Raw genomic sequence first — 27382 nt, 5'->3', positions numbered from 1 at the left:
TAGAAATTAAAGAAAAGACCATTACTGTCTCTGAAACTGACACAATTCAAAATACAGCTGTATACATGAAAACAGGTAATAAATATCAAATTCTGTATATTTTATTCAGCTAGCTCAGGAAATTCTAGCTACAATGTTGTAGCAGGGACCAGGTAGCATTCATTCACTGAAAATGTTTGAAAAGGCAAGTAGGGAAGTTTGTGAATTAGTGTAGCTGTCTCTTGGGGAGGGAGAGTTTAGGTTTAGAAGAACACTGATGTATTCTTCTGAAAGTGTGTGTGAAAGTGTGGAAACAAACAGACAGCCAACCCCAAAGTGGCTGAAAAGAGTGTCAGAAGCCAGGCAGAACAGATCAGTGGCACTGTCAATGGAGACACTTCCCATGCACACCAGCAAAGCAGAACAAGGAATTCATCCACCGCTTCCCATGAGCAGGCAGGTGTTCAGCAATCTCCAGGAAAGCCAGGCAATGTCCTGTGTAACAGTGACGTGGGAAGACAAACACCATGACACCAAATATTTCCCCCTTCCTCTTTGTTTCCCCCGCCTATATGTGCTAAGCATGAGGGCCAATGCTGTGGGATATCGCCCTGGTCAGTTGGGATCAGCTGTCCTGCCTGTGTCCCCTCACAGCATCTTGTGCATCCCCAGCCCCCCTCACTGGTGGTGTGGGGTGAGAGGCAGAAAAGGCTTTGACTCTGTGCAAGTCCTGCTTAACAACAGCCAGAATATCTCTGAGTTACCAACACTGTTTCCAGCACAAATCCAAACCATAGCCCCACACTGGCTTCTATGAAGAAAATTGCCTCTGTCTCAGCCAAAATAAGCAAAGTACCCAAATTAGTGTTTCTGATACTGCTACCGAGGTAATCTTATCCTGATGTGGCACCTAGGTGCAGTAGACCTTGCAAGATGTCTCTCCCCAAAAAGATCCCAGTATTTCCCTTCAATTATCTCTGAATTTTGTGCATTTGGCTATTTGTGAATTGTAGCCATTCCTCACTGTGCCATTCACAGGTTTAATCAGTTTCTTATGCTGTAATCTGTCCCCTCAAGCACTTTGTCATGTGCTGTCCAGTAGTTTCTAACTCTTCCTTGCGTAACTTAGGGGTCAGCCTAAGGTCTAGTCAGCTGCAAATCACTTGACTTAAGCCCCTACAAAAAAAATAAAAATAAGGAGATTTTGGTAACATTATGGTTCAATCTGTGCATAGATTCCATACACATATCTGTGGGATTTCTGTATTGCAGTTGAGGGCATAGTTTTACTTACCACTCCACTGATTCCTGATCAGTTGATCAGTTCAAACACATCATGGAACACAGCTTTGAGCAATTCTCAGTAATTCTGTAGATTACTTTCACATTTTTATATATATCTTGCTTTATACTTGTTACCTTGTATTGCTAAAATACATTTTTGCTGGTTTTATACAACAATTATATAATTATTTACCTAGGACTAATTTTTTAATATAAAATGGTTTTTTCCCTGTCCACAGGCCATACCTTACCATCTCATTTGGCTGCAAATACACAAGAAAATAGTAACCGAAATATTGGCAGTGGTTTGTTAAAGAAAATCGTGAGTGGAACTGCTTCTCAGGGATGCAATAACCAAGGTTTAATACCACCTCACATCAGCCAAATTTATGATGAATTATTTGTCATACATCAGAAGCTCCAGGTGGGAACTGGAATCCCCTTAAAATTTTTGTTGAATAATGTTATGAAGATTCTCACTTTTGATAAAGAAGTCACATATTACTTACACAGTAAAACTTAGTTATGTATTAAAGCTATTACATATTGCTATTACTTTATACTGATCACAATTCTTATATACTAAATGTCTACCTTCATATGCCTCTTCCCCTAAATTAATTCACTGATTTGGTAATGGTGCTTTGACTTGAATTGCGGGTAGATCAGGGAGGTGGTTAGGTGGGTGGATTCAGCTTGAGAGAGTTTGAACTCAGTGATTCTACATCCAAGACTGTCGTGTGACACACTGTGGGCATGGAGGGAAGCACCCATAACCTTTGCTTCTAAAACTGTTCTTTTGACTCTGGGCATTCCAGAGCACTCGCCTTCACAGCCTCCTGCAAAAACCCTCCACTCATCCTTCCAGTTCATCTCCAGCAGGCCTAGGCTACTGTGGTTTTACTCCGTAATGGTTCCTAAGCTTCTGCTGGATTCCTTGCCATGACTGTCTTTTGCACCACATGAAATAAAAATAATTTTGTATCTTTATTCCTCATCACTGCTTCAGGGTTGCTTCTGACTAACTGAAGAAGCAATATAGTTAATCCAGTGTTCAGTATAGATGGTCACATCAGACTCTGTTCTGCCTTACTGTTAATACTATTAGCCAAATATTTTGAATGCAAAAGCCAAAGTTTAATTAATCTATACTTGAGCAACAATGTTGAGTTACATTTTGTATTTTGGGGGGCTGAGCCATCCCAACACACATCAGTCATTTGGGTTAATATGTGGAAAATATGTGTTAATATGTTCAGGAAACTGAACACAGATGGGCCATCAGGGCATTTTGTCTCAGTAAGCTATTCTGTAACACTATAATTTCACAAAAAGCTAAGCATTTCTCTGGGACAAAAACTCAGATTCGGTATAATTCGTGGCAAAATCATGGGTTTTTAAAGCAGTTTCAACTTTTTTTTTTCTTGATACAGAGAGAAAGTTCAGCACAGCAGGAGTATGCTCTGCAACTCCAGAAACGAGAGCATTATCTAAATGAACGAGAAGCTTTACTTTTCAAACATGAAGCAGCTTTGGCTAAAATAAGAGGTGTTGAGGAAGAAGTTCACACAAAATTTGGAGTTCTAAAAGAGGTGAAAAATATATTTAATGATAGATATTGCTCTATATCCCATATAACTTTTTTGTAGTTGTCTTAAAACATCACATGTTGCTGGAAATACTGCTTTTTTCTTTACAGTGCTTGAAATCCCTAAAGACTTATATAAAAAGTACTGAACAATATTATTAAAATTTTTGTATGATTTCTGTTTCAGAATAGTTCATTTAGTTGTCTGATGCATAGTGCATTTTACTGTTACAAGTTAGAAAAAAGAGGTCACTTGTTTCTAAAACAGTGAGCTATATGACCAGTATTAAAGAAAAGATTGTGGTCTCCCTGTAATTGTATATAAGTTAAATCAGTATCTTTGCATCAGCTGTAGTTGTAGTGGATTTCCTTGTGAAGACTTTAAGACACACTGAGATCTTATAACTTAACACCTATTGCAGAGAGTATTAGCAACCAAAGACTCAAAAAGTTCACAGGAAGGTCAACCTAACTTTGGAAGTGTGGGAAGAAATGAAATGGTATGATTTTGCTGTTAAAAGAGATACTTACTAATAACACTGTTCTTGAGAGTGTTTACTATTGAATTTAGGTCTTGTGAGAAGTGTAAGTTATTATCCAGGAGGTTTCCAAGATAAATCCTTAAATATGTTTACTTTGTGTCAAAAGCAGAAGCTGATAAATTAAATTTCTTTGAAATGTGCAGGTAAAACTTTCCCACAAACTGTTGAGGGAAGATAGACTAACGTTAGAAAGGAGGAAAGGGTGCCAGAGGGTAGATCTGAAAAAAGTATATTGTTAACAAGGCCTGAGTGTACAGTATTGCATTTGAGTAGAAATTTCAGCAACAGGAGCAGAGTATGATGGGTGGGTGCATGGGCTAAACACACAGCATGAATTGAGGGTGAATGTGCCAGTCTCCAGCTACATAAAAGGCTGAAAAACTAGATGTAACTAAAGTAGTTAAGCATAGGAACAGGGAGATTGGCAAGACTGGTGTTCCAAATATTGGATAACTTAAGAACAGAGGAGGCAAACATCTACTGCCCTTTATTTTTGTCATTTGCACATACAGGAAGAGAGGATATGACTGGAAATGGAACAGTCGAGAGTGAGTAGGTGAATGAGTGAAGAGTAGTGAATTCATGGAAAGAGAGTAATGAAAGATAGTACATATATATAGCTGGAATATTTTCAATAAAATAAAATCTTGCTGTTTTATCAAATCTGAGGTACTTAAAGAGATACACAGCTGTCCAGAGAAGATTAAATCCAAAACAAGTTTCAGGGGAAAGAGAAGAATGGCAGTGGATATGCAGGTTGTAGTTAACAATTCACACACTTGTGTTGTAAACCAGAACAGTACTCTACAAGGCATATGATTAATTTCTTGCTCTGCATGACTGAGAGTGAGCAAAACAAAAAAAAATAGTTGAAACCTCAAAACACAATCACAGTTTTTTGTAATTGAGTGAGCTGTAAATAAAAGCTTTTTCATTGATTTTGGTTTACAAGCATTTCCCACATCTGAATTGTTTGAGAAATATACACATATATATGTAGTCTGAAATATATATATAGAATCTGGAAAGAATAGGAGCTCTAGTCTGTCCATATTACTCTCACTTTCCATATAGATCCTTCTTAACAGACAGCACGGATCTTGTTTTTCTCATTACTGTCTGAATGTGCACATTTGGCTGTGCAGAATGACAGACTTGATATTTGAAAGTCTGTCCTATTATTTTAACACTAAAATGGAACTAGAATAGTTTCTAGAATGTTTCTAGAATAGTCTCTTTGAAATCATGTTTTTAAATGTGATATTTCTATAGCAACATGAGGCAGAAGTTAAACAGCTGACAGAAGCCTTGAGAGAAATAACTAAAGAAAATAGGAGGCTGAAGTCATCATTTGACACCTTGAAGGAAATGAATGACTCTTTGAGGAAACAGGTAAAATAGTTATTTCTTGCTATAAATAATTTTACAATTAATAGTCAACGGTTTAAAATATTTGAGCAGCTTTAATTTGCAAAACAGACGATTTTTTGTGTCTGTAAGGCAAGAATTGTATAAATGCCTGAAAGTACTTTCTGCACATTTTTCTAGTACTTGAAATTTAGCTTTTCTGATCTTTTACAGAATAAAAAAATTGGACTTATTCCTCTGACCTACTGTTAGGAGAGGCAAATCTATGTCTTCTGAGGTGAACTGGAAGTGAATGGAGAGAAAGTATTTTATGACTTAATAGAATTCGCTCTATGCTGATTGGCTGTGCTGATTCTATTTTAAAAAGAAAGTAGAATGTGTAGTTCTAACTCCTTGTTTGCTCAGTGTTTTCAGTAATTTTGGTGAATTAAGGCAGTATTTTTTCAGTTCTTAAACTGAGACTGTTTCGTAGTAATACAGAGAGTAGGAATTTGTTTCAGTTGCCTGTTAAATCTGACCTAAAATGCTGACATACAAATTGCTGTCTAAACTGTTTGATCATTGTTTCTTCGTTGAATTAATACTCGTTCTGATAAAAATCTACAGCAGAGCCTTATTCTTTCTTTAGAGAAGGTCAGACCTAGATGTTGATGGTTCTGCTGCATCTGTCTCATTATTTCCCCTCACTGTAAAATCTTTGCATTTCTGTGCAGACTGAGGGCTGCTCTGATAATTATGCTGTTCATTGCTGTATGTATAGGGCATGTTTCTTACATTTAAGTGGAGGTTACAGTTTCCTTCATCTTTTCTTCCGGGCAAACTGTTTCTGTAGCATGTCAGTTACAGTCTCATTCTGCAGAGAAAACAAGTTTCACCTTTCCCATTAACAAGACTCTTGTAACATTCTTGAAATGTGTGCTCCAATTTTATGTCACTTTTTCATGAAAAGATGTGAAGTACCTGTATATCTAGAGTAGCATTGTAGTCCTTATCCTTCCCCTGCTCACTGCAAGGTTGGGCTGCAGGTCAACAAATTGCTACTGCTGCTGTCTTATTTATCCTGGAACAGGCTGCTCAGAGAAGTGTTAGAATCTCAGACCTTGAAGCTGCTCAAAAGCTGTCCAAGTATAGTCCTGGGCAGCTTTGGTGGCCCAGCCTGAGCTGGCAGGTTGGATCAGATGTCCTCCAGCATTGCTCTTGAACCACAGACAATCTGTGATTCTGTGATTTGTTGGGGGAGGCAGATGACGATTTTTTTTCTATCACTTTACTTGCTCATAAGAAAAAAATTGAATTTAAATAATTTAACTGCTCAACAGGAATATCAGCTTATTTCAGTATGATAATTAAGTCAAGAATTGAGTTTTGAATTTATGGATACTTTAATATTTTCCAATTCTTTCAGTTAAGTGATACAACTGAGCTGAACAAGAAGTTGGAAGGTCAAGCACGAAAAGTTCAAGCTCGTTTAGAGAATCTACAAGTAAGGTTTGTTCTTACATGTACCTGCTTCCTTTATAGGTAACCAGTGAAATGTAATTCATTGTTATTTTTTGTTATAGAGGAAACATGAATTTTCAATGGTACGGAAGTCTCACGATATATGTCAAGTGATGGACCAAAGCAAACCTGTGAAACAGGAAAAAGTGATGGCAACATCAAAACTTGCTAAGGTAAGTATTGAGCAAAAGTCTTGAATCTTCATTCAAAAGACATTATTAGGCAGTGCAACATTCTCTGTGTGTCTGCTAGACATTACAAAACCTGGCTTCCAATTTTATTTCATGAGTGAATTAGTTATAATAAGAAAAGAAACACACAGTTAACAAAGAATGAAGTTTGTTGCTAAAAATGTCTTGGATTCATATTGCATATGTAAATAGAGAGAAAAACACTGCAGGGTTCCTTCTGGGTCTCTCAAAGAAAGATCTGACAACAAATGGCTTAATTAAAAGGCTGTTTTAATAAGACAGAGTAAGAGGAGGAATACAGGTAGTGAGTAAATCTTGTGTCCCCTCAGATGCTGAGAACTTTGTGTTTGTGCAGCATCAGGTGGACCTCAGGTGGATTTTTCCCTGGGCATGTTGAGCAGGTTCAGTCTGTTGAGAGAAGCTCCTCCTTTTTGGCCATTCAAGATATTACATAATTTTCCGGAAACAAAACAACTCTATTCATGAAGGACATTAACAGGAGAAGAACTTGTTGCCTTTTTAGACAAGGGCAAGGCCAGGCAGGAGGCGTAATCAGTAGTACCAAGTGGGAGCTGCCTGAGTTTATTCTGCAGCCAAGCACAGGGTAAACTGTGCAGTTGATTGATCTGTGCTCAACCTACACCTTCTCAAGGTAACTGTGATGTTGATCTCTGGCTCCTTTATGTACAGTGGTCTCCTAGTCAAGATTGCCAAATACAGTTCACCTTTCCCAGAGATATTTTCAGTTACAGTTATATTAATAATATACAGGCTACTCAAACCCTGACTACGAGGTCCAACACAGCACACAAGTCCTGTTCAAGATGACTGTCTCCTTGAATATGATGTTTTCCACAGGCTCCCTAAATTGTAACTTACCTCCCAGATTTTATGAGTCATAAAATTGTCATCCTTTATATTATGCATAATATTTCATAACTAATGCACTCTTACGTGTTTCAGTCTGTTACTATTTTGGCTTAGAAAAATCATTAACTTGAAAGCTGAAATATTTGATGTTGTGGATGTATTACAGCTACCATTGAATTCACAAGTTTATGAGCTCTTAACTTTTCTTATGGATTGGATCTCGGACCAGCATCTTAGCAAAATAAAAATACAAGAAGAAAGAGAGGACAGTCATAAACTTATGGTTACCCAGAGCTCAAATAAACCCTGTACTTGGCAAAAGTGTATGAAGGTAAAGGGATTTGGATTGTTTGCTTTTCTTAACATGTTTTGGATTTCTTGGGGGTTTCAAATGATTCTGAGAATATTACAGGTCAACATGTAATTAAACCAAAATCACTGTTAATAAGTCAGTACTTGTTCCAACAGTGAGATACAATAATTTGTCATTTGTAAAGCATACAGATAATTTGTAATAAAATAATGTGTTGTCCAGTCTCAACATGAGAGTTTCAGCATTTTATTTCAAGTGTCTTCTATCAGTTGATACTTTGTGTTGTGTGTTATGTCTGATACTGTACATAATTCCTTTGTTTTAAAGAAACAGACAGGTCAAATTTCAAATATTTTTAATGCCTATTTACGTATTAAAATTTCAATTTATGACTGATAAAAGATAATACTGTGCTGTACTTTGAGCACTTTTATTGTTTTCTTTCTGGTGATACCAAGATTTGGAAATCAGTAAAGTGTTCAGAAAGTACTCTTCTGTAGTATTTCTTCATTATATAAAAAGATTTGTAGCCACTGGCATTGGATATGAGCTCAATTTGAGTTGAAGTTGAGCTCACATGTATCTCCACTTTTGTGTGTAAACCTCTGTGAAAATCTAAAATCTGTGTATGCAAATAATTCTGTTACCTGGATCTGCCTGTACTGGATCTGCCCAGAGAGTATTTGCACATGTAGTCTGTTAGTCTCCAGAGAAAATTGCTCCAAGAGAAAGTTAGGAGGTTTGTTTGTTTTCCACTTACAGTTAGCTTAGAGGGTAATTTTATATACTGCATGTAATTCTGGTTTTGTTTATTTTTACAGCTTTTGCCTATTGCTACTGAGCAACTCCAGTGGATGCCATATGTGAATTCTAAACTGCACGTGCCTGTGATTAAATTTATTTACTGGTCTGTAAGACAGCTAGACACTGATACACAGGTAAAATAAGTAGTCCTCTTGCAGTATGTGTTTTTTTAATAACTAAATTCACAGAAGATATTAATGGATTTTGCATTTTAAACATATATGACAAGTGGATGTTTTCAGGTAGTATAAAAAGTTGAATATCTTGAATTTAAATTCGATAGAATAATAAGCTGTTGTGTTTAGTGCTTGTAAGTAACTATATTTCAAATGAGCATATTGTGAAGTTTGATTCTGAGGTAATAGTTCTGTATAGTTTGTGATGAAAATCGAATAGATATTCCCTGTACCGTGTTATATTTAGACTTTGATGCTGTAAATAGTTTTATAGGACACAATTTCAGGCAACCGTACAAAATAGAGTTGACTGAAACTTAAGTTTTTCTGGAACCAGAGGCAACTTAAATAATGTCAGCATATCCGGGGCCCTCACTAATTAGTCTCTTGGTGAAGTCCGTGTGGATACAGCACCATGATAATGTTGTTCAGCTGCTTTTGGAACCTCATCTCCTGTACAGATTGTATTCCAATATGTGGTCAGACCATTTTCTATTTAATATTTAATCACATAGGGAACATATGAATCTCTTTATAGTGCACAGGATTTTAATGTGTTTTAGTGTTTACACTAACTGTGTGCACTGTTTGAAACAGCATGCAACAATGAGATCAACAATGAGGAGACTTGGCGAAGATATTTTCAAAGGCATAGTGAGTAAGGGAAACCCACATGGTTCTTCTGAACAGTCTACATACACTAAATCGAAATCAGCAGCTTTCTTTAAGAGTTCCTGTATGCCCTTGAGGTTTCTGTCAACTTTAATTGTGCTTAAAACAGTGACACAAGGTCAGTTGTTTTTAAATATTAATTTATTTATTTCAGTCACATGCCTGGATAAAAAACATTTCTATGATACTATAGAATCTGTTTTGCTTGCTTAGTGAAAAGTGGTTTTCTACCTTGTGAAGCAAAATATACAAGTATGAATCTTGCTATTATTCATTGCATGTTTGAATTTATGTGTTCCTTTTAATATGACACACATTTCTGAAAACAGATGATGATAATTCTGTTAAACTTCTTTCCTTCCTTGTCCTTTTGACATAGAGATTTGTGTTGCCTTTTGTGTCAAAACTCGGAGAAGAAAAACCTTCAATTAGTCTGATTTATAGAGAGATTTTGAAATTAACTTACAGGTTAACTTTGGTTATTTAAACAAATTCTTGCCTATTTCTAATCTATATATGTCTTCTTTGAACACGTCAACATAATCTGAATTATGCTTGAAGGTTCTTAATTCTTGTATGTGCACATTTGATTAATAATCCAAAAGAATATCTTATTTTTACTTCTATTACTAGCTTTCTCTTTGATTTAGTGTTTTAATTTAATAATGGCTTCAGTGATTGCTGTGAATCTATGCAAAAGGAGTCCATCAACATAAAAGCAGCAGAGTTGATATGTCCCCTCTGAATCCTAAATGCAATATAATTGCTACTTATTATTATGGAGTTTCTGAATATATTAACACTTGATTTTTTGTGCATGCACATTTCTTTGTGAAAAAAAGGACCAAGTATCCTGTTTAACAATATAGTCCAATGACTTTTAGGGGATTATAGTTACATCATTTTCAGCTCTCTCTTCTGCCTTTTGCTAACCAGAAAGGATCAGGGGGATTGTCTAGGGGGGCATCACAAGGTGAGTGACTCCTTCCTTTCCATGTGTTTTTTATGTTTCCTTTGTTCCCAGAATCCTTCCACCTTTCACACTGGCAGATATGTGTAATAGTAAAGTAGAATTCTCTACTTAAAACCTATATAATTTGGTGTTGGTAAAGAAATAGAGGAGTTTGGGTCTTCCCTGCCTTTTGGGAGACGGAGAAGATAAAGATTTCAAAGTAGAGACTGTGGGATTACATAAATCAGATTCTATCTGGAGAGTGTGAGAAAAAGTGTGGAAAATATAACTCAAAGACTGGAGTAACTGTTCTCCCAGCTGATTTGTTAACTGCCAGCTTTCAGTTGTGAAGTCTTTTCTCTCTTCAATGGAAATAGGTAACAAGAGATGTTGCCGGTCCTTTTTATGGAAGTCAGGCAGAGAACTAATTATATACCATTAACAGCAGGTGTAATATGCAATTGCTGCTTACTTGCAACAACTTAGAAGCAGTGTGGTGCTGCACAACTGGAATTTCATGCAAGAAGAAGTTTTACAAGGATAGCATAAGAATGAATATATCTATAACTTTTCCAGCTCTTTGTGATGTTTACCACTTATTTTTCCCTTTTCAAAGACGTTTTAAAAGCACAGATCATTTTGAGAGCATGTAATTGTTCAGTGGGGTTACAAATGAGCAATCTAACCTAACATCAGAGGTGGTCCTACACTGGACAGGAAGGCTGGCCTAGATTCCCATCTGAATTGTTCCATGATTCTATGCTACCTTTGATTTTTGCAACCTTTTATTCTCTGAATAATAATTTCTATTTTTAAATGTCTGTACTAGTAATGCATTTATTCTGCTAATAACAGAATGAGATTGAGACATGTTACAGAGATGTTAATTTTCAAGGTACTCCTGAAAAACCATGTCAGAATGTCCAAATCAGATGTCTACTTTGGCATCTGACTTTTTTTAGTCTCTTACATGAAATATGTTATGAATTTTAGGCCCTTTCTTAGACAGTAAAGCTCCATGTCACAAAATTGCTGCAATCTGTGGCACCCTGATTGATACTAAATTGGGATGCCAAAGGTTTTAAATACATAGATAATGAATGGTGTTCTTGTTGTGCTTCTGGATTAGATGGTTAAGCAGATTAGTTTGTCTTTATGCTTAACAACCTATGCAGTATTTATGTTGAGAGTATTTACAGTAAATACAGGATTTAAACATGGTGAAAGACCACTCTGACATCATTAATGAACTAACACAGTATTTCAGCTTTGGAGGGAACTACTTCAGTCAAGCTATTTTGGTGCAGCATGCTAATTATTTTTAAATTGAGACTCACATTTCTAGAAATGTTTGATGAAAGCAATGCAAGAAGAATTGCAGTACCAAAACTAGTCATTGCAGAGACTGATTTACCCTAAGCAGATAAACAATCTTGATTAGAATGAACCAGTTTAGCTTCTTATGGTTCATTTTTACTGCTGTCTTCTATAACATGGAAAATATGATCTGATGTTAAACATATCTCAGATATCACTATGTATGAAATTTGATCACTCTGACTACATGACAATAACGATATAGTGATAAAATAGCACATTTGGTCTGAACATGTATCCGCTTTTCTTCAAAATGTCAGTATCCAGCAGATGGCACAGTAGTTAAACTTTTGTGCAGAATAACTTGTTTCCTTATGCACTCCAGGTGATCAATGTGATTCCAAGATCCCGAGGAAGATTTGACATCAGGAAATTAGGGACTTAGATTGGTTCACTTAATCTACATTGTGAGTGTAATTTAATACACTCCACAATGGATGGTAGTATAAAATGAGTGCATTGAAACTACCACTTTTTATAGAAGGATTGGTAGTAGTTGCTCTCATGAAAGTAACTGCTCTTACTCAGACAAATCAGCTCTTGACTCCTTTAATAAAGGCTTTCCAGATATTGAAACCAACATTGTCTCAAACTGTTTAAGCCTGTATTTTCTTTCCTCTTAAGCAAAATATTCATAGGACTTTACATTTGTAAGTACATTTTTCTTAAATATGTGAATTGCAAATAGAGATTTTCTCCACTCACAGCAAATTGTTAAGGAATAAAAACAGAGTATGTCTTTAAATAAAAAGTAAAATTAATATTTTCACCATTTCACGTGTAAATATGTATCTGCAACAGAAACTGTCAGATGGTTGTGCACATTGCTTAATGAAAGGATGATTACGGAAGTTTTGTTGCCTGTATTCTTATATCTTTCAGTGGATTACCTGGCTCAGGCGTTTGATTCTCTTCGTGTAGACTTGAAGACAGATGAAGGGAAGGCCTTATTTTTGGAATACCAATGTGTGCCTGTTGTATTAAGTCACTTAAAAGTATGCCGTAGAGGTCTGCTTTCCAGTGCTCTGGATGGATTACTTCAGATGACCATGGAATCTGGTAAATATGGGTAATTGCAAAAAAAAAAAAAGTAAGAAAAAAATCTTGAGGTGAGGTAAGCACAAGTACAATGTAAAACCAGCATGATTCTTATGTATAAATAATCTAATGTAGTATTAACATTCATTTGTATCCTGTACATTCATTAGAGACATAAAATATATTTCTGAATTGCCTTTCTCCTTCTAAGTCGTCTTGTGTTTTCTTCTTCCTTTCAGCACCTGTGTTTTATATTTTGTCCTGCTTGCTTTCTTATTTATTGCTGTGAATTTTGTGTTGCTCTTTCTGATTTGGCATTTCAGTTTATTCCACTGTATTACCTTGCTGATATTTTTCTTTGAAGTCAGGCTGTGTTAGGGAAGCCAAATCATGAAAACCTGCCAGAAGGTGGAGATAAAAAATATTTAAATTCTTTTCCTAATTTGAATTAACAGTTCATCCCCAGTCATTTTTCAGTTTCTAATAATTGGAAATAGCATTTCTAGAAGAAATGGTTATGTTTTGCTGAATTTTACTGTGCTTTGGCCCTAGAAAAGCGTTAATAATCTTATTTGTCACAGCATTTTTCCAAGTGATACAGGGTAAGGATCGGTTGATAACCAACTGGATTAGCATGAAGGTAGAGAGGCATTCCAGTGCCATGTTGAAAAAACTTCGGGAGTGTTTTTCTTTTAAAGATAAAAATCACTCACTGGCTTTTAGAACAGAAAAGGAGAAGGGGCTGCTGATATTTTTGAAATGTGCATTATTTTGCAAGGATTTTATTACCATGCATTGTACCAGTTAAAATACAAAGCATGTTTGACTTGGGATGGTATAGCATTGAGTAAACAGTGCACCATAGATACAGAATATATACTTATATGTGCTGGTCTTGTTTGCCTCAGGTCTTTTACAAAAACGTTAAAGCCTAAGGAGGAAGCAAAATGTTACACTGATCACTTTTCTTTTAATGTATATGAATACATTCATAGTTGGAACAAAGGCTGACTTTTAAATGTCAGAGGTGGAAAAAGTTGAGTTTAGTTTCGACCAGCCCCTTAGGGCCCAAGAGTGAGAGTCTGCAAAGATGTTATGCAGTAATTTCCATTTACTTTGTGTCAACAGAACTTCAGTTTCCGTTTACTTTCACGCTCTAACAGTGTTGGGATTTTTTCCCATATTCCAGTACTTCTGTGGATTCTGTTTACTACTTTTACTGTTAGTAGACTTGAGGAAAGAAACTTTGCAACTGAGTGATTCCTTACTAACCATTTGCATTCTGTTAGCAAATTGCTTCATTTAATCTATGCCAGAAACTTATTAAGTAGCTGAAATGAAGTTGTGGGTAATTGTTAGAATAAACAATATAATGTTAAATAACTTGTGTTATAGTTCATGTTCTTTGCATGATGGAGAAATTCTTTTCCTTCAGATGAGCTCAGTGGCCTAAGTTGAACTGGTTTAGTCAGCTATCTTCAGTGGAAGTGACAGGTTGCTTCTGAATTCCACAGTTGCAAGAGTTAGCAGCTTATTTTGAACCTGACAGTAGAAAATCAACTCCACAGTTATTTTATCCCTTTTCATTCTACTTTCTGTTAATATTTTTGTCTAAAAATGTCCATAATGGTGCATAAATTGGTATATTTCAACCTGTTCAGTCTTGTCTTTGACTTGTACTTTCCAATAGCTGGTGTATGTGAACACAGCACCAACGCAGCCCTTTATTTTTTACTACAGCTACCAGGGCATGATGTTTGGTTTTTAGTCCCATCTCTAAGCCCTGAAGCCTTCTGAAGATAGAACTAAGGACAAAATCTTCTTGGGTAACATTGTAATAGAAAATAGATTTAGTTCTTGATAAATTCTGAATGTGCATTCTACAAATGCAGTACTCTGACCACTTTTGGAGCAAAATGTATTCATTGCTGCATGCTGGTGTGTCAGTTTAGTCAAATGGCATATAATGTATGTGTTGCTTAATGAAGATCTTACCATTTTGCATTTAAATTACTATTAAAATTAATGTTTAATAATTGAAATGATAGTTACTTTTAATCATTCAGATTGTTACAATGTGAAGCAGTGGCTTCCAGGGCACCTTCACACCCCAAAATTCCCTCCCTAAGACTACAAATTACTTTTCTCAACAGATCTTCTTTCTAGGACAGGAGGTGTAGCAACACTGTTCAAGAGAATTCTTGTATGCCAGACATGAAACATTTTCTGGAAACAATCTAGTAATAAGTAACACAACTTCATCGAGAGAATTTGTTCTATGGGTGTTGAAGAACATCACATCATTAGTTTTAAATCAGCCCATAGCTGAATACTTGTCATATACAATCTTGTTGAATACTGTTCTTCCTGTCTTCTGACTTCTTGTGCTGCCTACTGTGGTTTTTTTTACTTGTGAATCAGTTAAAACAGTTTCAAAGGATGTAGTGAGTTTGTAGTCACCTATCAAAAATACCATTGTTAACTGTAGTCTGATTCATGCTTGATGTGAAATCTGCTGTTAGCAGAGAGCTGCCTACCTTCGTTTCACCCTTTGCACTTTTATACAAAGAATTATGTCTTAAATTTCTCCTGCAGTGGTAACTGACTTCCATCATGTAGATTAGTAGGTTCCCCTTTCCCAGTCTTAAATTCATTCAATGAAATCAACAATTACCTGCTCATAAAACTTATTTTTACTTTTCTGTTTTGCAGAGAGTATGTTTTGCGTTGACATGTACTTACAAATTGAGATGAGTGCATATTAAAAAAATATTCTCAAAATTATTCTCTCATGTTTATTCTAAAATAGGGCATATTCTGGCTGGGCTTCAGTGTGATTTCTTAACCACATTAACATCATTGAAGACTTTTAGTAACTGCAAAGGTCTTTACACATTCACTGAACATTATTTCTAATTTTAATTTTTTTAAAGAAAATATTATGGTCATGGGTAACCAGGTCTGTGTCCAGATGTATTCATCTCATAGGGAAGTTAATCGAGCCAGTGAAGATAAAAGAATTGTCTCCATAGTAAAAAGCTGTACTTATTTACTTGTAAACTGAATCTTTTTATGTGGACTACCGATATGGAAGCTCCCTCTTTTCCTTTGGGTTGGAATGCTTCCATAACTGACGTTGAGTATTCTACAATGTGGACTGTTCTACGGGTACTCCTAAAATGTCGATGGTCAGAATCTGTCAAGGAAACTCACTACAAGCAGTGAAGGCATGGAGTAAAAAATACCTGTATGTTTAAACAGATTAAAATTTAAGTTTTTCCATCATATTATCTTTACTGGTAACTTTGTAGAATTGAAACTTTCCAAGCAAACTCATTCTGCAGTATTGAAAGGGTAAAAATGTCGATTTTGTGAATACCATACCATACCGTAGGATTCCCCCTCACCTGTGTGAAAGGCAGATGTGAAAATTATCTTGAGGAATGGTGTTTGAACTATAGTGAAAGAAATTATTTACAGCTTATGTGGAACAAACATTGAAATGCAAGCCATTTAAAAGGAAATCCTCCCTCTATTATTCTCTTACCTTTGTAATTTTTATTCATTCTTCTGAAAACATTCTCTCTAATACCAAATAATGCCTGTCATTATTTTGTGTAATGCTTAGCCATTCTGAATTTTAGACCCCTGTGTCATCCACTCCAAAGTAAGAAATAGAAGGGGCCATTAAACATAAAGTTATGTAGAGCTAAGTAGCCACTTCAGAAGTAAAGCTTCACTGTTCATTTAGGGCAATACTGTAGTTCCCAAGCAGCATGCAATTTTTAAGAGACATGAATGCTAAGTTTTTTTAAATATTTCATGTAAAAAGGAGTTGTTTATATCCGTGTTTGGATATACACATCCTTTTTCAAGTCAATTTAAGTTGTGAAACCTTTAGAACATTTAATTTTATTCAAGTAGGATCTTGTTTGCTCTTATTTACTAAACTTGCATTTCTTTAATAAACAGTTTACAGTTTTACAGCCTTCCATAAAATTTAATGGTTTAATTTAAAAATAAGTATGATTTATTTAGGAAAAAAATATTCTTAATACACATTTTATTTTGTATTAGACTAGTAAATGTGCATACTGTACTTTTTAGCCAACTGTTTTTAGAGCGATGTCATAATTGAAATTTCATAAAGAAAGGCTTTTTTGTGAAGTCAAAAGTAAAAAATTGTGCAGTTTGAGTGACAACTACACATTGTCAGCATTCCGATTTTATTTACCTCTTCACTTGCAATCTGATATTACAGAATTATAGATCATATTTGTTTATGTAAAGGCTTCTGTATTTGAGTTTGAGATTCTGTTTGAAGTACTGTGCTTGGTTCTGAGCTGGTTATTACAGGATTTGCGATATTGGAGTAAAGGAAACAAGGCAGACAAGCTCTGACAGAAAAGGTGTTGGACAAAAACTCCCTAGATGTTCTCTGTAAGAAAGAGTTGTAATTCCTTTTATTAGGCTTTTTCTAGTTTCTTGAACAAAGTAACACGTAGTAGTGTATATCTTCAATTTAGAATGCTGTTTAGGTAATTTGTAAAATGGTTTTTTTTTCTCTCTTTCAGTCGTCATTAGAATCAGTCTTTAATGATTAGACCATGTTGATTACTCATGGACATCCTGAATTCAATCAGCACATCAAAAGTTTTCATCCGATGATGTTTCAAATCAGTGATTTTCCTGGAAAAATGTTTGTTGTTTCTTAATGTATCATCTTTGTGCTTCTGCTCTTCTACCAAGAAAGATAGATAATTCTGTTTTCCATGTGTTTTACAGCTGTTGCATTCTCAGTGGGCAGTTCTAGCATAGAATTTCATTAGACTATTCTGATCTTCATGCCATAGTCATTAACTAATACACCAAATAAGCACAATTGAAAAAAAATCAGTATTTAAAACTGAAGTTCATTTTTAGCCCGTTCCTTACACCACACACCTTCCAGTCATTCTACTCACCCCCATCTTCTCCACTATAATATCACGTGTTGCTTTATCAAATGGTATTGAGGTCTAGATGAGTTATAACTGCTGAAGCATTTATTTACCAGAAAAGTATCTGACTATTCTGCCTCAACAATACCTGTGGTTTCTATACACATACTTACAGATAAACCTATAGAACATTTTATTTTCTTTTTTGTCGGCTTTAGTTCCTGAAAATATCTTCATTTTTTTACTGAATGGCACACATGTTCAGTTTGCCATTTTTTTGTTCGAAATCAACATATTATATTGCATTGACTGTTCTCTTTTCACAAAGTGCTGCTTCCTGACCTGTTTTTTATCAGTTTTTTTTACTTCAGTTTTTTTACCCACCAAACAGTTCACCCATTCACTCCATGAGTGGCTAGTTTCTTCAGGAGAATGCTGTGGAAAACAATGTCAAAGTCTTTACTAAAGTCCAGGTAAACAACATTCACAGTCTTTCCCTCATCCACCAAGCTGGTCACTTCATCATAGATGGAGATCAGGTTGGTCAAGCAGGACCTGCCTTTCACAAATCCATGCTGGCTGTGCCTGATCCTGTACTTGCCATGTAATGGCACTCAAGATGATTTGTCCCATGACCTTCCCTCGCACCAGGTTTGGGTTAATGAGCCTGTAGTTCCCTGGATACTCCTTCTGGCCCTTCTTGTAGACGGGTGATACATTTGCTAACCTCTAGTAAACTGGAACCTCCTCAGTTAGCCAAGACTACTGGCAAATGATGGAAAGTGGCTCAGTGAGCATTTCCACCATCTCCCTCAGCACCCTTGGGTGGATCCCATCCAATTCCATAAATTGGTGTGTGTCTAAGTGGTGTAGCAGGTTGCTGACCATTTCCCCTTGCATTATGGGAGCTTCATTCTGCTCCCTGTCCCTGCCTCCCAGCTCGGGGGGCTGGGTACCTGGAAAAGAACTGGTCTTGCTTGCTATGAGGCAATAAAGGCATAAGGGCACCTCAGCCTTTTCCTCATCTTTTGTCATTGTGTTTTCTCCCTACATACTTTTGTTACTAATTTATCCATAGAAACATTTTACTATTTATTCTAGCAATGGCCAGACTAAGTTCTACTTGGACTTTTGTCCTTCTGGTTCTCCCCCTGCAAAGCTTCATGACATCCTTGCAATCCTCCTGAGTTGCCTGCCCCTTCTTCCAAAGGCCATATACTCTTACTTTTTTTCCTCTGAGTTCCAGAGAACCCTCTTTGTTTAGCCAGACCAATCCACTTCCTCACCAGCTTGTCTTTTGGCATACTGGGACAGCCTGCTTCTTTGTCTTTAAGATTTCCTTCTTGAAGGATGTCCAGCCTTCCTGGCTGTACTCTACCCATCAGGACTGCCTCCCATGGGAGTCTCTCAACCAGTCCCCTAAAAGACTAAAGTCTGCCCTTCTGGAAGTCCCAGTTAATAGTTCTGCTCTCCCTCTTCCTTACTCTGCCAAGAATTAAAAACTCTTATCATTTTCTGATCTCTGTGCCCAAGAGAGCCTCCAGCCATCACATCACCCACAAGTCTTTCTTTGTTCACAGAGTGCATCAGGGGCAAGTCCAATGGGACGCCTTCCCTAGCTGGCCCCCTCATCAGCTGTGTCAGGAATCTTACACACACACACACACACCTGAAAGCTTCTGGATTGTTTCCTCTCTGCTGTACTGTATCTCTAGCAGACATCTGGTAAATTGAAGTCCCCCATGAGAACAGTTAGCAATTACGAGACATCTCCCAGATTCTTATAGAGTGTTTCATCTGCCTCTTCATCCTGGTTGGGTGATCTGTAACAGACTCCAACCAGAGTATCTGCCTTGGACTTTCCCCTGATTTTTAACCACAGACACTCCACCCTGTCATCACCATTGTCATCTAGATAGTCAAAACACTCCTTAACATAAGGGGCTACTCCACCACCTCTCCTTCCTTGCCCGTCCCTTCTGAACAGTTTACAGAGCCATCCAATACTCAGTTGCGTGACTCATCCACCATGTCTCTGTGATGGCAACTATGTCATGGTTTTCCTGCTTCCAGCTCCTCCCGTTTGTTGCCCATGCTGCATGCATTGGTGTAGATGCATTTCAGATATGCTATTGGTCTTGTCATTATTTTTTAACAGGAAGCCCTAATTTTGAAGATCTCCAGGCCAAAGGACCTCACACTAGCACACTGTCCCTCAAACACTGTCTTGCTACCTCAAGTGATATATCTAGTAGGCCTGGTTAGTGAGAAGACTTCACTGCCTCTTTTTTGTTCTATTTGTACTTAAATGACTGGGAGAGTTTTCTTAAGGAGGCCTGACTTAACTTGACTTTTCATACTATTCTTTTTATAGTTTCTGACCTCCAAGGCATAGCTTTCTTTTCTGACCTTTTTTATTTTCCTTGTAGGCTTCTTTTCATTCTAAGAATTTTCTGTGGCATAAGTAGTCCTGCTAATTTTTTAACCTTTTCTATTATAATTTTTTTTCTGGATGTGACTTCCAGTTGCCATTTGAGAATGGTATCGGTCTCCTATACATCCTGTGTTCATGTCTGCATGAATGTCTTGCACATCCTAGGAAACCAAAGAGCAAATCAGATCGTGCTGAAGTCAACACATACTGGGTGACCAGCTGAAGTTGACCCTGGGCTCTGTTAACTCAGTGTCAGCCGGTGGGCAGTTACACTGTGCTTTACCCACTGACATTTAACAGTCCTGCGTACTTATTACAGGAGAAAATGCTAAGTTCAGCAAATGGTTCAAATCTTCCAGGTTACTGTCCTTTAGACAGTTAGTTATAAGCAAGTTATGTTGCTGTTTCCTTTGAAGTGTTTCTGCTGTGGTCCACAATTAACTTTTGTGTTGGTTAACTTTTCCACACTAGTAGACAGTGCTCTGTCATTCACTTGCATTGCTGTCACGTGGTCTGGTTTTTCCCAGCAGATCCTCACACTATTAGAAATGAGACAAAACTGTAATTATTAATTTGCTGAAACATGAACTTAGAGTTGTCATTTTAATTTTCTGAAGTGTCATAACTTTAGCTATAAAACAGAATTTTCTGGATAACTATAGCTGGTGAGATTTTATGCTGTGACTGATTACTTTGAGGGTAAATTTCAGATGAATTCTGTCAACAGTGATAAATTACTCATTGTTCATTGCAGTCCACCTATCAAGCTGAGTTAGTGCAACTGCAACATGCAGCAATTTTCTAAAGATGCCAGTGAAGGTTTTTGTAGATTAATTTACATTATCACAAAGTCCTGTCAGGATGAATTGCAATTTAGTTTTTCTAAAATAGTTAAATAAAAGCAAAATCTATGCAGATCAAAGCCATAAAAATATTCTAAAAGCTGAAGGTTATATTATTTTAATCAGCTAGTCATGTGTTTAATTGACAAGTTTTGTTCATTTTCTGATTACTTAGAATATATTCTACAAAAGCTTATCTGAAGTGAGTATATAAGCAGTGTACAGAAGGTCTACTTAAACATCTGCTTTTATCAGTTTGCTTTCACTTGATTGAACCTTGTGAACTTCTAGAAATTATTTCTACTTTGGCCCTTCTGTTTTATGGCAAAAATCCTCTGTCTTCAAACTAATGCTCTCTTTTACATTAATTTTACATTAACTTTACAGTCAAAACCACAAAACCATTCTTAGAGCATACATACATATATGTGTATATAAACATATATATATATATATATATATAATTTTTTTAATGTTAAATAAGAGCAAGGCAGCAAAGAAATGTCCATATAAGTTGAATGTGGTATTTGTTTACCCTGCAGAAAAGGAATTAAAATCTTTTATGGCTATTTAAGGAGATTTGTAGGAATAAATTGTGGTATTGCCCTTCTCATCCAATTAGTCTTGTTACCTTCAGATCTCATGAATCAGAGTTCCAGTGAGTCAGAAGTCACGTTAAATGAGAGTTTTCTAAAGCCATTGTTGTTTGAACGGACAGTAGAAAGAAGAAAAACTTTCCTTCTCAATTTACTTCGTGAATATCAATGTTCTCACACATTTGTTTATACTTTTATTGCCTTTCTGATAAGCATTTTGGTAAGTAAGATACACTGTTTCAAATTTTTATTGTTAAAACAGACTTGAGCAGTGGTTCAGTGCAGGTTGGTAGGACCATTTCTGCTTCTTGGGAATAGGGAATCATTTGTGGGAACTCCAGGAAATTTTAGAAGAATTTCTATGAAGTTGTAGTTCTATAGAATTTCTGTAAAGTTATGTACTACATAATTTGTAGTTCTAGATTTTCCTTGCTTTAGAGAAGGTTATGTCTTTTTGCTATCTGTATAGAAATTTTTCTTCCATCACTTTTAAGTGACAACTATTTTGTCAAGAAGTACTTTTAAAACGGTAGATTGTGTGCATTGGGCTTTGCTTGTTTGCTGTTTCTGTTTGTAGTTTTGTCGCCCCTTCTTGTGAATTTTAACAGGTTAGGCTCACTAGGGCATTACACCATCATACTAGAAGTGAATTCTTGGTTAATTATTTTTCCAGATTTAAGACACTGCTGTATGTAGTTAATCTCAAAGTTCTGTCACGGGCAACAGTGGCTCAATAAAGAGCAGTGAATCTTGAATGCATGTCAGTCATGTATTACTGAATGTACCACATGTGGTGAACTTGTCTAGGGATTTTTGTTTGCTGCAATTGACAGATAGCCCTGAGCTTTTTTATATGACAATTTCTGACAAATAATACCTTCTGCAGTGAAAGTATAGAAGTATTAAAAGGAATATTAAAAGTGGTATGCCTTGAAGACCATAAGCTAAAGTAAAATAAGAAATAGTATCTTGACTTATCCTTTTTTCAGTATATTTTTTACTGATTAATGCTTATTTTTATACTTTACTTCCATTTGTGTTTTATGTTTACTGCTGTTACAATTTTGAGACAGCAAATTGTAACTGGAAATAGTGTTGAAAATGAGAGGACAGTATACATAAATCATAGGTGGAGTGAACATGGTAGAAAGAATGCAAGAAACATGGAAGTAGATGTAAATATAAAACCAGATTAATTTCTGATGATTTATTGCTTCAATAATATATATCTCTGAATAATTTTTGTTTTGTATTGCTTTGGGTAAAGAACAGAGGACACTTCAGCTATGCAAACCACAAAACATCTGCCTGCCTTTTCCAAACTTCACAGTACATCTGTTGTCATCTTGCTTTTTATTGCTGCAAGGTTGGCCTCTTGCTACAAAACTCTGTTAATATCCTGCATCTGTATGGTTTCTACCCACACATTCTACATATTTTGTGGATTCTATCTTTGAATCCCACATTTTAAGTCAGTTTACCAGAAGTACCTCTACTGAAAAGAGGGGAAAGATTACACATGGCCATAGTTTCTCTGATCTGTGCTAAAGGCATTTGCTGTTTCTCAGTCTCTTCATCTGAGGGTGTAAATCACCAAAGGCCCACAAGTTTCATGAGTTAACTGTATAGTATATCAAGGAGGTGGCACTTGGTCATTTGTTGAAATAGGAATTACAGGATCCTTACTGAATATTCAGTATAAATCCCCAGCTCTGAGAAAATTAGTTGATGAGGCTTTCAGGCTGACTTTCAATGCCAAGTTGATTTCCTTTATAAGCCCTATTCCTGACAGTTTTCTGTAGCATTTCTTCTGATTTTATATCAGTAAACCTCCTGAAATAAATTAAAACCTTGAATTCATTCCAAGGCTACTTGTTATATTTATTAAGTTGTATGTCCTTGGACAAGGAAGAGGAAAATTTTGACCAAAACATACATCCAGTCCTCTTTGTACTCATTAAAGCATCTTGACATCCTATTTTTAAATTACAAGATTCAGCATATGTGCTGAGAATATTTTTAATGTCTGTGTTTATTGATTTATGCTATAATTTGCATACTGCATTTTCTTATTAGGTAAAACACACTAAATATTTCAACATTATGTAAACATTAAAATATATTCCTTACGTATATTCTACTAATGCAAATAGCCTACGCTATAAGAAAAATAAATTGTTACTTATTTTTGCTATAAATTAATCTGTAGTATCAGAACCAACAACGAGATAACAAGGGAACAGATTTATTCTGAAGTGATAAGCTTTTGGGAAACAGGTAGAGGGAAATGTTATATAGTGTGACATAAAATCTCATCTGCTATTTTAAGGGAGTTTTGTTGGTATTTAATTGTTATCCAGCACTGAATTTTGCCACTTAATTATTATGTTGCCTGTCTTGAAACAGAGTACAAGGTCAATATTTTGATAGTGAGAGACTGTCAGGTCTCACACAATCTCTTATATGTACTATCCCTGTCCATGTGATTTGCAGCAGCTTAAAATATTTGTTTCTGAGTGTCTTGGTTCTGGCCAGAACAGGGATGATTTTTGCAGTAGCCAGGAGGGTGCATGGCCAGGACCCAGAGGTTCTTCTATACCACCTCATGTCGCTGCCAGGGTTGGGAAGGGACTCTTCCCAGGAGAAGGGGTTCCTTCTGGTTGAGTACATGTGGCGGAGGGAGCGGTGGGGTGACGCCAGCTCCGAGCCAGAAGGAGCCATTGGGGTGGCGTGGCTGGGGTTGGGTTGGCTCGGGTCAGGTCTGGTCAAACTCCGCAGTGACCATTTTTTGCATGTGAATCACTCTTTCTTTTGTATGCTTTTGTTACTGTTAACTGTTTGCTTTCTTATCTCATTGCTGTTTTCAGTAAATTGGTTTTATCTCAACAGCAGCATGGTTTGAAGAGTCTCACTGGAAGCACTAATTTGGGGAGTACCATTGCTAAACCATGACACTGAGTCTTTTTCCATGGCCTAATGTTACCCTCTGTCTTGGGTTGAGCTGGCAAAATGCCAATGCCCAACACAGAGAGAAAGCTTCTCTACCTCCGGCTAAGTAAAGGGAGAAAGAAAAAACACCTTCAAACTAGGTTTATGCTTAAACTAACTATATATATTTATACAGAAAAGAGAAAATTAAACTACAATATAACACACACACGAGTTAGAAATAACAAGAAATAACTTCCCACTCCCCATTGAAAGATTCTGTCACTCTCGATCTATAAGAACCCCAAAAGGCACTTAGCAAGAAACAGAAAGTATAACAACAAAATGTTTCTACTTTCCTGAATTCAAACAAAATGCAAGTAGCGGCAGCAGGGCCCAAGACAGCAGGGCAGCTGCAGAATGTCCCATCTCTACTTCAGCCATGATGGAACTCAGAAAAATACCTCTTACTCCTGTATTCATATCTCAGGTTTGCATCATCTGGTATGAAATATTTCTTTGGTTACTTAAGTCAGGTGATACCTGTTTCTCCTAATCTACGTAGATTCTCTGAGCCTGATAATCTGAAGCCTACCTAAAACTACCACACACTCAAATGATCAAAAGGAAAGAATCATGATAAATGAGCATTGAATAAACATGTCCAATATAAGAGTTTTTAGTTGAGTTTAAAATTTTACTGTTTCCTGTTTTCATTTGTTCTCAAGGGAGTAGACCTCTTTTTAATACAAAGTTCAGTAGTGTCAGAACTCTTAGGAACTTACATTTTTTTCAGTTTCTAGTTTTACCTGAGTTTTGCATAACATGTTTAACATAAACTGGATTATTTAGTCATTCTAATAATTGCACAACATGAAGCATTTAAAGGCACCTAAAGGTACCAATAGCCATTGTACTTTTCCCTGCACTGAACTCTGTGATAGTTTTTAAATTATTTTCTTTTCCAGATTCCTTGCAGCCTTTCCTGGAAGCCTGCAGTAACGAATCCTTCTTCCGGACTTGCTCTGTTTTGCTTCAAAGTTCTAAGCTAGATGTTCCAGTTTTGGAAAAGCTCTGTGTTATACTGCAAAAGCTCTCCAGAATAAAGTAATCCTTTATTACTCTCATTCTTTTAGTTATTATTAGATCAGTAAACTTGGGGACCTTTATCTTTTTTCTTTTTCAAAAACTCATTTGCTGTTTATTCACTCTAACATATAAAATGCTGGACTTTTAATGTTAGCATTTAAGTTTAAACTGTTTCTGTCACAGAGCTTTAAGACTCTCAATTAGTGTATAAATCTAGTTCAATTTACAGAGTTCCAAACAGAGAAAACCCCACAACTTAGCCTAAAAAGGAATTATTCTTTGTGTCTGCAGGTGACAAAAAACCTTAAAATTCTTAGAAGAGAAACTCTGACCTTCAGTTTTCCTTGGATACTTGGTCGTAATCTCCTTTGAAAATTCAGTCTCATCTATGACTTGCATTCAAGTTTCATCAGTTTTCATTTCCTTCAAAAACAAAATTTAAAGTTTTAATCCATTTAAGCCCTCTTGGGAATGTTACTCTTTTTAAAATATGTTCCCATTGCTTAATGATTATTGGTTTATTGTAACAGGTCATCATATCAGTAGTAATGTTCTGCTGAGCTCCATTGGTGCATTGCTTAATGAAGTGGTTTTTTTTATGAAAGAGGGTATCTGAGTTATTTTTTATATTAGACTTAAAGCTGTTGACAAAACTGAAGTTTTCATTTTTTGTAAGGAATAAAATTGAACTCTAGGGAAAAAAAGTTTTCCTATAAAATAATTAATATAAATCATAACTGACACTGGAAATACAGTAAGAACAAAGTTGGCTCAGAAATACTTATTATTCAAAATTTTTTCTTTATTGTCTCTAGAATCTTTTTTCACATGCATGAAAAACCCTATTACAGTCTTTCCTTGAGCTTTCTTTATACTACATTTACATACCACTTACTGAAGAAAAATTACACTTTTTGGTAATTTTTGCCAAGATTTTTCTCAGAATGCATTGATAACCTGCTTAGAGACACTAGATGCAACGTAGAAGAATTATGTGAAACTCCCAATATAATGCACATTTTCCTCCATTAAATAATTATTTTCTATGGCATCTTTAGTGTTTAGATGAAACCTCTCAATTTTCCATTGACAATTATTTTATTTACAATCTTTTGCAGAAGCAATAAGAAGATGTTTGAATTGTTTGATCTTCACCAACTGATCCAAGAGCTGCATAGGACTACAAATCCAGATGACACCTTCCTCTACATAAACCTCAATTCAATTCTACTGAATTTGGGATTGTTGAGGAGTAACTCTCTTGCCTCCAGTCTGAGTGCAAGTCACTAGCACTATCTTGCAGTCTAATTATTGTTCTGTATAATTTATACCAACTGCATATATTAATTGAAATTTGAAAAAAATTTTACTGATTTTTATAAATAAATTAAGCAGAACCTCAGTACTGTACAATTCACAATTTTGTGGATTTTCATTGATAAAAATTATTCTAATTCATAAAAAGGAAAATGAAAAATTAACATCTTAATTGGATTTCTTTAGTACTTTTTAACAAAGTGAAATAATGCTACTGTTCTCAATAACTCATGCAAAGAATTGGATTCTTTGAGCAAGCAGATCAGAAATACCAACCTTTCCTTACAATTATGAATCTCAGTTACCTTTAACTCTTCAGAGAGTTTTCTAAATTCATTTCTTTATTTTGTAGTTGATAAGTAATAGACAGATATCTTATGAAATTATCTGTTGAGATAATTACAGTTTTAATAGTTAAAACCAGACTTTGATTTAACATAATTAGATGAGTTGCATGAGAAATCTTGTTGGTTTCATTTCAGAATGTCGTAGTGTTTGTATGATCTTTTCCTGTATTTAAGTAGTCTTTAGTATTTTGTCCTGCTTTGTATAAATTTCTAGTGCAACTTTGGTTTGTAATGT

General features: G+C 35.8%; 1 protein-coding gene across 1 annotated transcript; it reads left to right on the top strand.

Annotated features, from left to right (window-relative positions):
- Nucleotides 1–27382, top strand: CCDC138 (coiled-coil domain containing 138). The gene is made up of 12 exons (XM_071569782.1): nt 1–75; nt 1503–1687; nt 2697–2855; nt 4666–4785; nt 6167–6244; nt 6324–6434; nt 7489–7653; nt 8457–8573; nt 9213–9405; nt 12499–12675; nt 25363–25501; nt 26602–27382. Exons 1-12 carry the CDS (start codon nt 66–68, stop codon nt 26771–26773), a joined length of 1626 nt encoding a protein of 541 aa, XP_071425883.1. The 5' UTR covers nt 1–65; the 3' UTR covers nt 26774–27382.

The sequence above is a fragment of the Pithys albifrons genome, chromosome 1 (assembly GCF_047495875.1).
Source record: "Pithys albifrons albifrons isolate INPA30051 chromosome 1, PitAlb_v1, whole genome shotgun sequence".
Taxonomy (NCBI): domain Eukaryota; kingdom Metazoa; phylum Chordata; class Aves; order Passeriformes; family Thamnophilidae; genus Pithys; species Pithys albifrons.
Note: the sequence above shows the minus strand (reverse complement) of the source record. Positions and strands in the feature narration are given on the sequence as shown.